We start from the raw sequence: 12500 nt of genomic DNA on the forward strand, positions 1-12500 counted from the left end.
AGAGCGACAGCCAGCGCAGACGGAACCTTTTCACTGGAACAAACAGCACTCTGGACTCAATGTGTTCTTACCGACATCCAGACAGAACTGAGCCTGGTTCTGGTCAGAGCAGCCAATCAGAACCGACTCCTTCAGCAGGGATCTGTCTGAACCGAGTCTCTCCAGCATCGACTGAACATCTGAACGACGCACAAAATACAGATGTGCATCAGGAGTGTACGGAGCAAATTTGCAGATACAGAACGTTGTTCTGTGCTTTTGACTGCACTTGAAATTCTCCACTGGTGGTTCTCCACCTGTGGCTTTGGGTTCTCCACCTGTGGTTCTCTGTTCTCGTTTATTTAAGGAGGGGCTCAGTTACTCTGTACCAAATCCAAGGGATCAACACTAAAAACAGTACTTACATCAAATTAAAAGTGAAAAACAGCTGAGGGTGCTGATGTGTGAGCAGGTGTGTTGGATGTCAGGCACGTGGTTCTCTTTTAATCTGGCTGGATCGCCATGGTAACTGATGCAGAGCACCTGACCTGCAGCATGACGAAGGTTCAGGAACGAGAGATTTACTGTCTCCTAAACTTCATCCTTTCCTTTGTCAGGATCAGGATGTCGCTCAGTGCTACCACCTACCTGTGGTTCTCTACCTGAGGTTCTCTACCTGAGGTTCTCTTCTTTTTTTTGTTGAAGGACCAAGTGTGTGCACATCTAGGTAAGAATGTTCAGGTGCAAGACAAAAAAAAACAGACATCACTGTAAAGCACAAAGGAGAAACCTGTTGTTCCCTGCTTGGTTCTGTGGTTCTGTACCTGAACACATCAGTGCTGCTGGTCTGAGGGTTCCCTGTTTGGTGCGTTGCAGAAGAGGAGACAGATGATGGAACAGGAAAACGTGAGCGTTCTGCAGTGCTGCAGCACACGCTTCATCATCCTCCTTGAGCCTGTTCACGTACCTGAGAGAACCAGTCAATCAGTCAATCAACCAACCAACCAACCAATCAATCAATCAATCAATCAATAAACCAATCAGGTTACTGTGAGTTACTGAACCTCATCCTGGACACGAAGCCAGAGCAGCGGTGGGTTGGAAGACATTTTGTAGAAGAGACGAGGATCCTCAGAGGCCTGAACATGGTGGTTGGTCTGAGCCACTTGAAATGGTCTGAACTAGACCGGACTGGTCTGAACTGGTCTCAGCCGTTCTGGACTGGCTCTACTGCAAACACACATAACAGGAAACAAAAGAAATTATTTCAGATTTGGAGCTGAAGTCAGCCGCAGTCTGAGAGCTAAGAAGCAATGACGACTTTAACCGTCTCATCATGTGGAACACTGCTAGCATAGCTTAGCACAAAGACTGGGAGCAGAGGGAAACTGCTAACCTAAGCTAACAATCAGTTTGACAGCAGAACTTAGCACAGAGCACATAATATTACACAGTGAAGTGACTCTGTGGTTATCACAGACATCTCAGTGACTTCATGTTTCTATAGATGTTCCTGGTCTTCAGAGGATGAACCCTCTGCATTGTTTAATGACTCCATGATCTTTCTTGTAGCTCCACCATTAGGACAAACTTCAGGTTTTTATCTACTACTGTACAACAGTAAGAAGAGGATTAATTACAGATTTTATAGATTTCTTCCTTGAGTACTGATTCCTCCAGACCGTCCCTGAGCATGGCTGAACCCTGAACCAGGAGAACCACAGACAGACAGACAGACTTCACCCCAAGAAACAACAGGAGACCTTTAACCTCAAAGAACGTGAAGTACGAATATCGCGGGACTTCACGCTGTTTGAGCTTCGGGAGTTCAGCTCAGCACCCAACAGTATGTAGTTCATATGTGGAGAGACAAAATGCTGAATCTTCTTTGAAAATCTAGCACTTAAGACTCATCTTTTGTTTTCCATAAGATTCCAAATCTATAATGTAAGTTCTCAAACGAATCTAAATCTGCGGGCTCCACTGGTGATTTCGGCATACATTTAATCAAACAAGCTGCTTTGCTGCATTAGAAATAAAGCAGCTTGTTACAGCATATCTGCTCTTATAGTTCATATGATCCTCCAGCAGACACTCAGTTGTTTGTGAGAAACAGGAATAACAGATAACAGCAGTTTCTGCCCCGATGAATGCTGACACTACAGCAGTCTGAACTCAAGAGACTTTCAGTGTGCCGCGGTTTTAACGAAAACAAGAAAAACATAAATTCGACAGATTTTGAATCTGACAGATTTATCTATTAAGACTCAAACGCACGACCACCACAAACATGTTTAAATGAATCACTGTGACCTGTGGGCAACGTACTATTGTGTTTCTCCTTCTCCTCCTCCTCCTGCCCTTCTCCTTCTTTTGCTCCTTCCTCCTCCTCTTCTTCTTGTCGAGTTGTATAGCGGTTGGCATCAGATGTGTTGTCTTACCGCCACCTGCTGGTTTTAACAGCTTCACTGCCCAAACAATGAATCACGACGGAAGTTTTATGATTTAGCCATAAATTCGGTTTAATTTCTTATTGTTCAGATGTTTCAATAATAATTGCCCGTAGTGATGAAATCTATATTATTGATTTTGAGTGAAGAATTTCTTTATTATTATTATTATTAATTAATAATATGACACACATTAATAACAAACATTTGAACGCCTCAAATCAATACGTTTAGAATAAGAAACATTAACAAAAGTTCCTGTTTGTTGTTTAAATAGTTACTAAGCAGCAGATAATAAGAATTTTCGTTAAAATACAGGATACATTTCTGACTAGTTAAGGATTTAGGACTACAGTTCCCAGCAGGCCGTTCGGCTCCACACATGTTTCGGAGAGCAGGGGACAGCAGGCAGCAGCATCATGTCTGTGTTTATGGATTTAAACCTGAGCTACACGACAGATAAAAGCAGACTGCAGAGTCTGATAGAGACGGCAGCTCACCGTGAGTCACCTGCGTCCTGGTTCACCTTCACAAATCGCAGTTTACCTGCGGGCTTCAGCTCGTGTCGAGCGGAAGCTAACGCTGCTAGCATCGGAGCTGAAGTTTTTCAGTTTGTATGCAGGACATTCTGTCAACAGCTGGTTCAATACCTGCAGGATACCACGCGACTTATTTCATGAGTGAATACATTTCATGAGTTCAGAAAACCTGCTGAAAGCGTTCCACCAGACTCCATGCGCAAAGTTGTCAATTTTAACTTTCCCGGCTTTTTGGTAAAATGTCAGGCCTTCTTAAACAAAACGTAACACGCTTTTTTTGGTCATTATAAACTTGGTTAATTCACGTAAAGTTCATGTATTCATTCATAGTTCATTTTTGAGGGTCTTAATGTTCTGATATTTCTCCTAAGAGACATTCACATGACTAACCCTAACCCAAATCCGTATACCAGACTCCGTTCAAAAATGTCTCTATTTAAAATTTACTTTGAAATAGGATGGAAACAGAAATAATTAAATGAAGTCAAGTTCCTGCTGTTTGTCACAGTAAACTACTGTGAACAGAAGAATATTCAAAAACATGAAACCTGATCGGAATATGAAGTTTTAAGTTTTTCTTCAATTTTAAAATTCTCCAGAAGCTGTAAAATGATCAATGATTTCACTGACAGATGATCAGTTATTGGTTTTTGATGAAGATGATCAATAAGTTTGTGTTTCGTCTCCTTGCAGTTGGTTTCTCCACAGTCGCCCTCAACTACGTGTTTGAACCGATGGCCAAAAAGAAACAGGTGAGTGTGCGCACCTGATGCGCTGCATTCAGGACCAGAATCTGTGATCAGCACCACTTTTATTTTGGAGGTCTCTGTTTATTTCCTGTTTGCAGGAGATTCCCTCCCCGACGCCGATCAACGATCTGATCGATCCGCTGCCAGTCGTACAGGTACGATGAGGACGATGAGGACGAAGCTCATGATGATGATGATGGTGATGGTGATGATGGTGATTGTCTTGTGTTGACATGTTTCTCTGTCTCCATCAGGGTCGGTCCCGGCCAATCAGAGTGCTGAACAGACTGACCGTTGTGATGTCAGACTCCAGTCACTTCGTGAGTGTTGACTTTTCTCTCACTTCAGTCTCATTTCTCAGTGCGTACGTCCTCCATTCCTCTCCTTGCCTCCTCACCTCCTTGTGTCCTCGTTCCTCTCACCTGGAGGAGAGAGGAGACGAGGCAATAATCGATATATATAGAAACAGACAAACTCCTGAAAATGACAAATGATGAATTGATTATCATGAATTGATGAACTGATCATCAATATAACTGCTGATTACTTTTGTTGGATCGATAAACTGCTGCAGATCAGAGTTCTCGGTTTTTTCAAACCACTGATCGAATCAATATTATCACTCATGACAAAGAGTCTGAGCCGTCACATGACAGACTGTCAGCCAATCAGCAGCCAAGTATCAATCACACTCAGTTTGATCATTAATGCGGATTATTTATGAGACGATAAAGTTCAGAATAAAGTTCAGACCGTCACACACATCCTGCATCCTGTGTGTGTGTGTGTGTGTGCGTGCGTGCATGCGTGCGTGTGTGTTCAGAGACCAAACGCCGCAGAGTATCGCCGTTTCGACCTGCTGGCCGTCCTTCCAACCACAGAGAAACTCTTCCATGTGAGGCTCACTGACACTCTGTTCACACCAAAGTAACTAAGTACATTTACTCAAGTACAACTTTGAGGATGTTTCTTTGAGTATCTGAGCGCAGTAGTTTCTGTCCACAAGTTCGTCCAATGAAATCATGTGTTTACACTTTAAACTTTGCTGTGTGTGTGTGTGTGTGTGTGTGTGTGTATGTGTATGTGCAGGCAGCCTGTATGACGTATGATGTTGACATCATCTGTATCTCGGTGACAGAGAAGCTTCCCTTCTTCTTCAAGAGAGCACCGGTCAGCGGGGTGAGATCTGCTCTGACGACGATCGTCAATACTGACGATCGATCGCCATCTTTGTCGTCAATATGTCAGAGTGGAAGACATTCAGGAAGCAGCGTCTCATTTAAAGCTGGTGTCTCACTCTGTGACCAGCAGGTGAAACTGTTACACACATCTAGAATGTATTACTGTGTGTGTGTGTGTGTGTGTGTGTGCGTGCGCGTGTGTGTGCGCGTGCGTGCGTGTGTGTGTGCGTTTGTGCATACCTGTGTGTGTGTTCAGGCTGTCGACAGAGGTCTGGTGTTTGAGGTCTCGTACTCTGCGGCCATCAGAGACTCCACCATGAGGCGCTACACCATCGCTAACGCCGTCTCTCTGGTGGACACTTGTAAAGGGAAGGTACGTCCCTTTTGTCCCAGCGGGCTTCCTGTAGCTGTGACACTCTCTGTACGCCGATGGTATGACATGTTCAGTGATGTCATACTGATGTCAGAGGAGGCGGAGCCTGACACACTTGTTGTGTGACTGACCTGTGAAGATAAATCAGTGTTTGTCTGTCTTTCAGAACATGATCCTGTCCAGTGCAGCCGAGAAGGTCAGTGATGAGTTTCCACCTGTCGATCGATCGATTAGCAGATGAGCCGATCTCTAATAATCAATAATGTCTGTGTGTCCTCAGCCTCTGGAGCTCAGAGGTCCGTATGACATCACCAACCTGTATCCTTCTACTGCAGCTACTACCAACCTAACTGCTGCTGCTACTGCTAATGGCTACTACCAACTGCTAGCTGCTAGCACTCCTGTGTGTTGTGGTCCTGATCTGGTTGTTCAGAGGTTTGTTGTTCGGTTTGTCAGATGGAGACGCCAAAGAAGCCGTTTCCTCCACCTGTCGATCAGTCGTTCTACACGCAGGTAAAACTACTGTAAATACTGAATACTGCTGTAAATATTAATTTGGTTTTAGTGTACGTTGAGCTGGAGTGATGAGTTAATCATCAAATAATGAATTATTTCTTTTTCTGAGCACATATTGATCATGTGGAGCAGGAAGCAGACAGACGTGTCCCCTCACTCCTTCTTTGTTTGTTTGCTTGTCGTCAGAGACCAGGAAGACAGCCTCTGGGATCATCTACACCATGAGGAGCTGCAGTGAGTCGTCCTGCCAGCAGGAGGCTCCACCTGCTGCAGACTGTAAGTTTACTGAAAGCAGGAGGCGTCAGTATGTCACTGTGCTGTGAACATGAAGCTAGCGTTAGCATCGTGGGAACGACGGGGTGATGGAGGCGCTGCTGGTTAGCTGCTGTTGTTGTTGTTGATGTTTCATGTGCCGACGTCTGTCAGTCAAATCTGTGATGTCTAACCGACTGGAGCTTCTGTGCGATGGCGGTTAGTGACAGACTAACGTTAGCAAGTTTGCTAAACTGTGATGAAACTCAGTCTAAATGAAGTCTGAGCCTGTTAGCTAACGGCGTGGAACGTAGTTCACAGGCGTGAGGCAGAAGACGGGTGTTGATTTCATCGCAGCAGTTGTTTCTTTCAGCGTGATGTTTCACTTCCTGTTTAGGTTGGCTGTTAAACGTCTGTTTAAAGGCTCTGATGTGTCGTAGTCGTTTGACAGCTGATGGTTTCAGCCCGTCGATCAATCACAGGTTTGATATCTGCCATGTCAACATGTGATGTTCCCGTGACATCAGTGATCATTCGCCCCGTCAGTCATCAGAAAGTGTCCTGATGGTAACTGGAGGAGAGACGCCATGAAGACAGTAGAGTCCTGTCGTTTGTCCTCAGTCACTGTTAGAAACATTCATGCGTTGATCAGTCACCTCTTCAAAGGTCAAAGGTCGTATGACGTCAACACGTTCCTCAAGCTTCTCCCATACGCGTCAACATAGCGGAGGCATCAGATGATGTCACACGCTGACGTGATGATGCTTCCTCCTTTGGCGGCGCCCTTGTTTTACTGTCCACGTCGTCTGAATTCAGCGTTTTGACGTCTTTTTACTCATCGATCGTGAAAATAACGGATCTGTTTTCTTTGCTTTACCTGAGCAGGTGAAGCTCCTGCAGCCAAGAGAGCCAGAGGTCACCTGACTGAGTGACTGACAGCTGGGGGGCGGGCTCCAGAGCGACGGGGTGTGGACTCAGCTGATGAACTCGATCTGATTTCAGTGTTTTTGTTCAGACACAATAAAGTTTTTGAAACAGACCTCAGACCAGCTTTCAGTCAATTTTTTTATTTTGAAATCGGTACAAATGCTGTGCTCTGATTGGTCAGTCCCAAAGCAGGAAATGGTGTCATCAAAAATAGAGCTCTGCAGGAGGCTGCTTTACATTCATATTCAGTAAAAACTGTCGGAAAATATAAAACTCTGCTTGATAAAAATAGAAATTTTGAACAGGAAGATTTGGGACAAATTAAACAAACTTTTCACTTCATTTTCCCTTTAAAGCCTTTTAAAAGGAGTCCAGTCGTGATTTTACAAACCACCTGAAAAAACCTTCAACTGTAGCTGCAACAGACAGAACGTGGACGTCAGCGTCCTCTGCTGTCTGACGCTGAAGACAGACTGAAGTCTGATCAATGCCGATATTTGAAACAATCAGCCGCTGGAGTTTGAAAGAGTTTTCAGTGAGAAACGTTTTAGCTTGAATCTCGCCGACGTCAGCTGTGACCGCTGTCTGTGTCTGTGGTGAAGGACGACTGACGTCCACATCAGATGGAGACGAGACGACGAGACGACAGCTTTGCCTGATCTTGCAAATGACAGTGGACTCTGTGATGAATTCACTCTATTGACCAATCACAAGCCGCCCTGACAGAGCAGAGCTCGGAGAGGCCAAACTAGACCAAACTCATTAGCTAACAAGCTAATGAGTTTGTCATGTTAACATGTCGGAGGACTGTGGTCTCCATTTAAAACCTCTTTTACAGTAAAGACAGTGAATGTCTCGCGAGGAGCACGAGGTGAGAGGCAGCCTGGAGGTCAAAGGTCAAATCACTGACTGTCAGGGTGACCAATCCCAGCTGAGTCACTGATTATTAATTAGTTAGCTGATAGAAAAGTACACACATCATTAAAATCACGTGTTCACTGCATGTAGGACGCTGCATTGATGTGTCCTCAGCCGTCATATGACTGAACATATGAACCAATCAGACATCAGGTAGGAGGCGGAGGATGGGCTGACGGGCGGGGCTAATACAATGATATTGTTTATTGATCATAAATTAAAGGAGCTGATTCTCCAAAATCCCCATGATGGTGTGTTCAAGGACAAGCGCACGCCTGAGACACGGGGGGGGGGCACGAGCTTTTTATCAAACGCAGAAGAAGAACATGGGTCTGAAATCACATGACAATGGACACTGCAGATCAAAGTGAACCACAAATGTCCTTAAACACACCAACAGAGACATTTTCTAACGAACCCATCACCATGACGACTGAGCACACTGAGGAAGACCATGAGATGAAGCTGAAAGCTCCAGAAACCAGTCGAAGCTTCAGCTTCACGCTGGATCGAGAGTGTAAAAATAACCGTGTCCTCAAAGGGACAAAGTCTGAAGAAAACAGCACCTGATTGGTCCTTTAAGTGGGTGTGGCAATGATGACATCTCCCGTCAGAGTGAAGCGGAGAATCTCATTGGACAGCTGTTAGACGGTGTCACAAGTCAGGCAGTTTCTGATGCGTTGAAGGTTTTTCAGGAGGTCCCTGAAGGGGTCGGGACTCCTTGTCCTCCTCATCCTCGTCTTCGTCCTCATCCTCGTCCTCCTCCTCCTCCTCAGTGGCCCATGATGTGGTTGATGTGTCCCTGAAGACGAATGAAAACATGATGGAATGAAGATCAGAGAAAACATTCAATGAAACTTTCTTCTTCTTCTCTGATTAGAGAATGAAATGTTTTGACCTCCTGATGTTTGAAACCCTCATCTCGTCCAGCTGTGAGCATGTTCACTCATCTACCTGCATGTCCCCCCCCGCCCCCCCCAGTGACAGGTTCAGGTGTGTTAAGCTAGCAGTGGCTAACGTAGCCTGCGGTCTTTACGCTCAAGGCTTTGAACGAAGTGAGTCCACAGTGACGTGAACAGGTCTACAGGCAGAAGGCAGCTGGAGCTGGAGCCGTCGTCAGAGGTCGAAGGTCAGGACAGAGAGCAGCTCGAGCAGGTTTGATCATGTGACCTGCAGCCGCTCCTTCGTCCAAAGGTGAGACTCCTATCAGCTGTTTACAGCTTGTTGTTCAGGTATCAGGAGAAAGTGCTGAACGTTTCATCCCACTCCTCGTTCTTCATCTCAGCTCTGAGCTTACACTCATCCATCCATCAATCAATCATCCATCCATCAATCAATCATCCGTCAATCAATCACCCATCCATCAATCATCCGTCAATCAATCATCCGTCAATCAATCACCCATCCATCAATCATCCGTCAATCAATCATCCATCCATCAATCATCCATCCATCACTCATCCATCAATCAATCATCCATCAATCAATCATCCATCCATCATCAGAGAGCAGCAGAGGTGTGAGGAACGTTCAGCCATGTTAAACTCATTGATCAGGATCAACAATCAGCTGAGCAGCATCTTTCCTTCAGTTTGATGTTTCCTGAACTGATCAGAGGAATGAAGCTCGTATTGATCTCTGTCTTCATTATCAGCTTGGCTGACTGGTGATCAGATCGATATTGGCTGCTGATGGATGATCAATGATTAATATGATTAGAAGATGTTATTAAATAACGTCCAGTCTGCAGCCTGCGCTGCGCTCAGAAAACCAGTTCAGACTGGTTCCATCCACCAGTTCACCGTCCATGCTGGTTTCACTGGAGTCACTTCAGGCAGCAGATTCAGGTCAAACACCTGTTATCAGCGCGCACACACACACACACACACACACACACACACACACACACACACTTACTGGTTCTCCTCCGAGACACCTGGGACAGCAGAGCAGAGCAGGTCTGGGCTGGACCACACCAACCTGCATCAACACACACACACACATATGGACACGTCACCATGGCAACAGCTCCCAAATATCACAACGATCATGTGACATGAAGCCCTCAGGTGACAGGTGAGTCAGAGTTTGTTCCTCTATGAAGATCATCACCATTATCATGTTTCTACAGCAGTACACACACCAGAGTACAGACAGTACACACACCAGGTACTGAGTACACACAGTACACACACCAGAGTACAGACAGTACAAACACCAGGTACTGAGTACACACAGTACACACACCAGAGTACACAAAGTACACACACCAGGTACTGCTGATTTGTACGTTTTGTACTTCTTGTTCATTGAGACTCGTCCTGGACGCGTCTCAATGAGCCTCACTGCCTGTTGCCGGATGACCTCACTCACCTGCTGCTGCTGCTGCTGCTGATTGGTCAGAGTGAAAGTGTGGGATGTTTCCATTGGACACTCAGGTGACGGGAACTCCGCCTCCAAACACACTCGTTTCTAAAAACAAACATCTTCATCATTACCATCATCTTCATCATGATCATCAACAGCTTCATCATCATCATTACCATCTTCTTCATCATGACCATCATCATCACCACCATCTTCTTCATCATGATCATCATCATCACGCTGGTCAACAGATGAATGAGGATGATGAAGAAGAAAATGAAGAAAGAGAAGGAGATGGAGAGGAAGAGGAGTGTTTCCTGTTCTCTTCAGTCTCCTCAGTCAGTTCACGGACACAGTTTCATGTGTTCATGTTATCACTGATTAATTCACGTCGCTCTGGATGATCAGCTGACAGGAAGCGACAGACTCTCAGATTAGAAACGAGAATATCGGCTCCGTTTACGGCACTGAAGTCAGTTCTGACTGTAGGAGACGTGAGGAACATCCCGTCCTCCCCTTCATCATCACCATCATCATCATCATCATCATCATCATCATCATCTCACTCACACACACACACACGCAGCCCTCTCACCGGCCGGCAGCTCCACGCCTCCAGGCCTGTTTCCAAACTCCTCTTCTTCAGAGGGTTAGCACACTGCATGCTAACGGCTAACAGCTAACGGAGAAAACGTCCCTCCTGATGAATTTATGTTCCCGAGGACGTCGGTTTAATTAGCCCGCGTGCTAACCGCCGGTAGACCGAGCTAACACGTTAGCATTATCGGATAATCCAGAGAGGAGTGAAATGGTTCAAACTGCGGCCGGAAGTTGTCAGTTTCCCGCTAACAGTGAATAAATCCACCAGTTTAAGTGAAGACGGTTTGACGTCTGTTAGCTGCTCACTCTTCTTGTTGTTGCTCTTGTTGTTGTTGACTGACCTTCTGTCGACCGGCAACTTCAATTTTAAAGCAAGTACAGCACCACTTCCGGTACCAGACGAGCCGGATTCTTCAGATTAAAAGATTTGATTCACGCTATCGTTACATGTATTTGTTTTGATCAGTTTATATGTTGGTAATTCTGCATAAATTCTGAAATAAAACAATGCTGTGCTTTGATTGGTAGAAGTATTTATCTTAAACACGGGCGTGTAAGAAAGGGTTAGGGTTAGTTTTAAGATACTATAAAGTTAGTAATTAGGGTACATATAAACAATGGTAAATTTAAGCTATTTTCATAATAATCATAATAATAATCATGAGGCAGCAAATTAATACGATGGGTAAAATAACAAGATCTCGTGATAAAATAACAACAAAAAAAAAACTAAATGTCTTAATGTAAGATTTAAAAAATCAAAATAGGAAAGAAATTAAAACTAATGGAAAGACAATTTGCTTTTATTTTTTAAACCTGAATTTCTCCTGCGGAATCACTGAAGACTTATCTGATTTTATTTTGAAGGCCCTCTTGCTAAACCGGAAGTCGTATTTATGTTTGTTGACGTCTCAGATTGGATACTTTTCGCACTTGCCTCCATTTCAAATGGTGTGACGTCAGAATGGAGTAGGCCAATGGGAGTGAGCTAATACTCTCGCGAGATTTGGAGAGTTGGTTTGGCTCCGAAGTTTTTTTTTCATTTATGCAGCACTTTTAAAAAAATACTTCACAGTGTTTTCCTGTTTGAAACATTTAAAGAGCAGAAAAAGTCAGTTTCTTCTTCGTTGGCTTTACAGGAAGTCAGTTAGCAGCTGCAGTGAGTGCTCCTGACCAGCAGGTGGCAGCAGAGTGTCAACGATGATGATGATGATGATGATGATGATGATGATGATGATGATGATGATGATGATCTGCTCAGACTGTTTGACACTAATACGTAATATTTCATCTGTTCTGACTAATAACTGTCTTAGAGTCCTGCTGGGATTTAAAGAAAGTTTCACTTGAACAAATAAAGTTCATATATAGTTCATATATTGTGTATATTTATGTTAAAAGCACATTTCATTGATTTTGTTGATGGAGCAGTTAAAACCAGACCTCATCAAGAAAAACAGCGTTTTTAATATGATGAAAAGTTTCCCTCTGGAGACTTCGAGGACTGAGTGTCCACAGGGACTCGCTTCCTTTCCTTTCCTTTCCTTTCCTTTCCTTTCCTTTCCTTTCCTTGAGGCAGGCAGAGTTTGTTCATTGCAGAGCAGACAGACGAATCAGCAGCTGATCAGCAACATCAAACAAGCCTGTGG

At 44.5% G+C, this 12500-nt stretch overlaps 3 protein-coding genes across 9 annotated transcripts in view; 1 reads left to right on the forward strand and 2 right to left on the reverse strand.

The window, feature by feature from the left end:
* The window catches only part of nudt13 (nudix (nucleoside diphosphate linked moiety X)-type motif 13), a 6031-nt gene extending 3640 nt beyond the window's left edge, over window positions 1-2391 (reverse strand). For 2 of the 4 annotated variants that reach the window (XR_013079285.1, XR_013079284.1), the window contains exons 1-4: window positions 2308-2387; window positions 1044-1209; window positions 804-946; window positions 72-179 (exon numbers count right to left, since the gene is read on the reverse strand). Coding sequence is in view for 1 of the 4 variants with exons in the window: in XM_076759908.1 (XP_076616023.1) it covers window positions 72-179; window positions 804-946; window positions 1044-1126 (334 nt within the window). In the remaining 3 variants the exon portion in view is untranslated. Of the gene's footprint in view, window positions 1-71; window positions 180-803; window positions 947-1043; window positions 1210-2307 lie in introns of all 4 variants that reach the window. The other 2 variants (XR_013079283.1, XM_076759908.1) reach the window with 2 other exon arrangements.
* Window positions 2392-2798: 407 nt separating this feature from the next.
* Window positions 2799-7078, forward strand: rpp30 (ribonuclease P/MRP 30 subunit). 4 transcript variants are annotated; one of them, XM_076760614.1, is made up of 12 exons: window positions 2805-2930; window positions 3662-3720; window positions 3816-3872; window positions 3972-4037; window positions 4541-4612; window positions 4807-4896; window positions 5155-5271; window positions 5438-5467; window positions 5552-5589; window positions 5705-5784; window positions 5974-6063; window positions 6925-7078. In XM_076760614.1, the coding sequence occupies exons 1-12, from the start codon at window positions 2849-2851 to the stop codon at window positions 6969-6971; spliced, it is 828 nt and encodes a 275-aa protein (XP_076616729.1). In that variant the 5' UTR covers window positions 2805-2848; the 3' UTR covers window positions 6972-7078. The 4 variants fall into 4 exon arrangements, with proteins under 4 accessions (XP_076616726.1, XP_076616729.1, XP_076616730.1 ...); XM_076760611.1 differs by having other exon boundaries at window positions 2799-2930; window positions 4807-5271; XM_076760615.1 differs by lacking the exon at window positions 4541-4612.
* Window positions 7079-7080: 2 nt separating this feature from the next.
* Window positions 7081-11249, reverse strand: LOC143339410 (uncharacterized). Its single transcript, XM_076760616.1, has 4 exons — window positions 10847-11249; window positions 10258-10356; window positions 9802-9864; window positions 7081-8686 (listed from the first exon to the last, which is right to left on the reverse strand). The coding sequence occupies exons 1-4, from the start codon at window positions 10913-10915 to the stop codon at window positions 8657-8659; spliced, it is 261 nt and encodes an 86-aa protein (XP_076616731.1). The 5' UTR covers window positions 10916-11249; the 3' UTR covers window positions 7081-8656.
* Window positions 11250-12500: the final 1251 nt, after the last annotated feature.

The sequence above is a fragment of the Chaetodon auriga genome, chromosome 20 (assembly GCF_051107435.1).
Source record: "Chaetodon auriga isolate fChaAug3 chromosome 20, fChaAug3.hap1, whole genome shotgun sequence".
Lineage (NCBI taxonomy): Eukaryota > Metazoa > Chordata > Actinopteri > Chaetodontiformes > Chaetodontidae > Chaetodon > Chaetodon auriga.

Coding starts and splice junctions, on each gene's coding strand:
- rpp30 (XM_076760611.1), top strand. CDS start 2,849: ATGTCTGTGTTTATGGATTTAAACCTGAGCTACACGACAGATAAAAGC. Junction 4,613..4,806: donor CCACAGAGAAACTCTTCCAT/GTGAGGCTCACT, acceptor GTGTATGTGCAG/GCAGCCTGTATGACGTATGA. Junction 5,785..5,973: donor ATCAGTCGTTCTACACGCAG/GTAAAACTACTG, acceptor GCTTGTCGTCAG/AGACCAGGAAGACAGCCTCT.
- LOC143339410 (XM_076760616.1), bottom strand. CDS start 10,915: ATGCAGTGTGCTAACCCTCTGAAGAAGAGGAGTTTGGAAACAGGCCTG. Junction 9,865..10,257: donor AGCAGCAGCAGCAGCAGCAG/GTGAGTGAGGTC, acceptor GTGTTGATGCAG/GTTGGTGTGGTCCAGCCCAG. Junction 8,687..9,801: donor GGTGTCTCGGAGGAGAACCA/GTAAGTGTGTGT, acceptor ATTCGTCTTCAG/GGACACATCAACCACATCAT.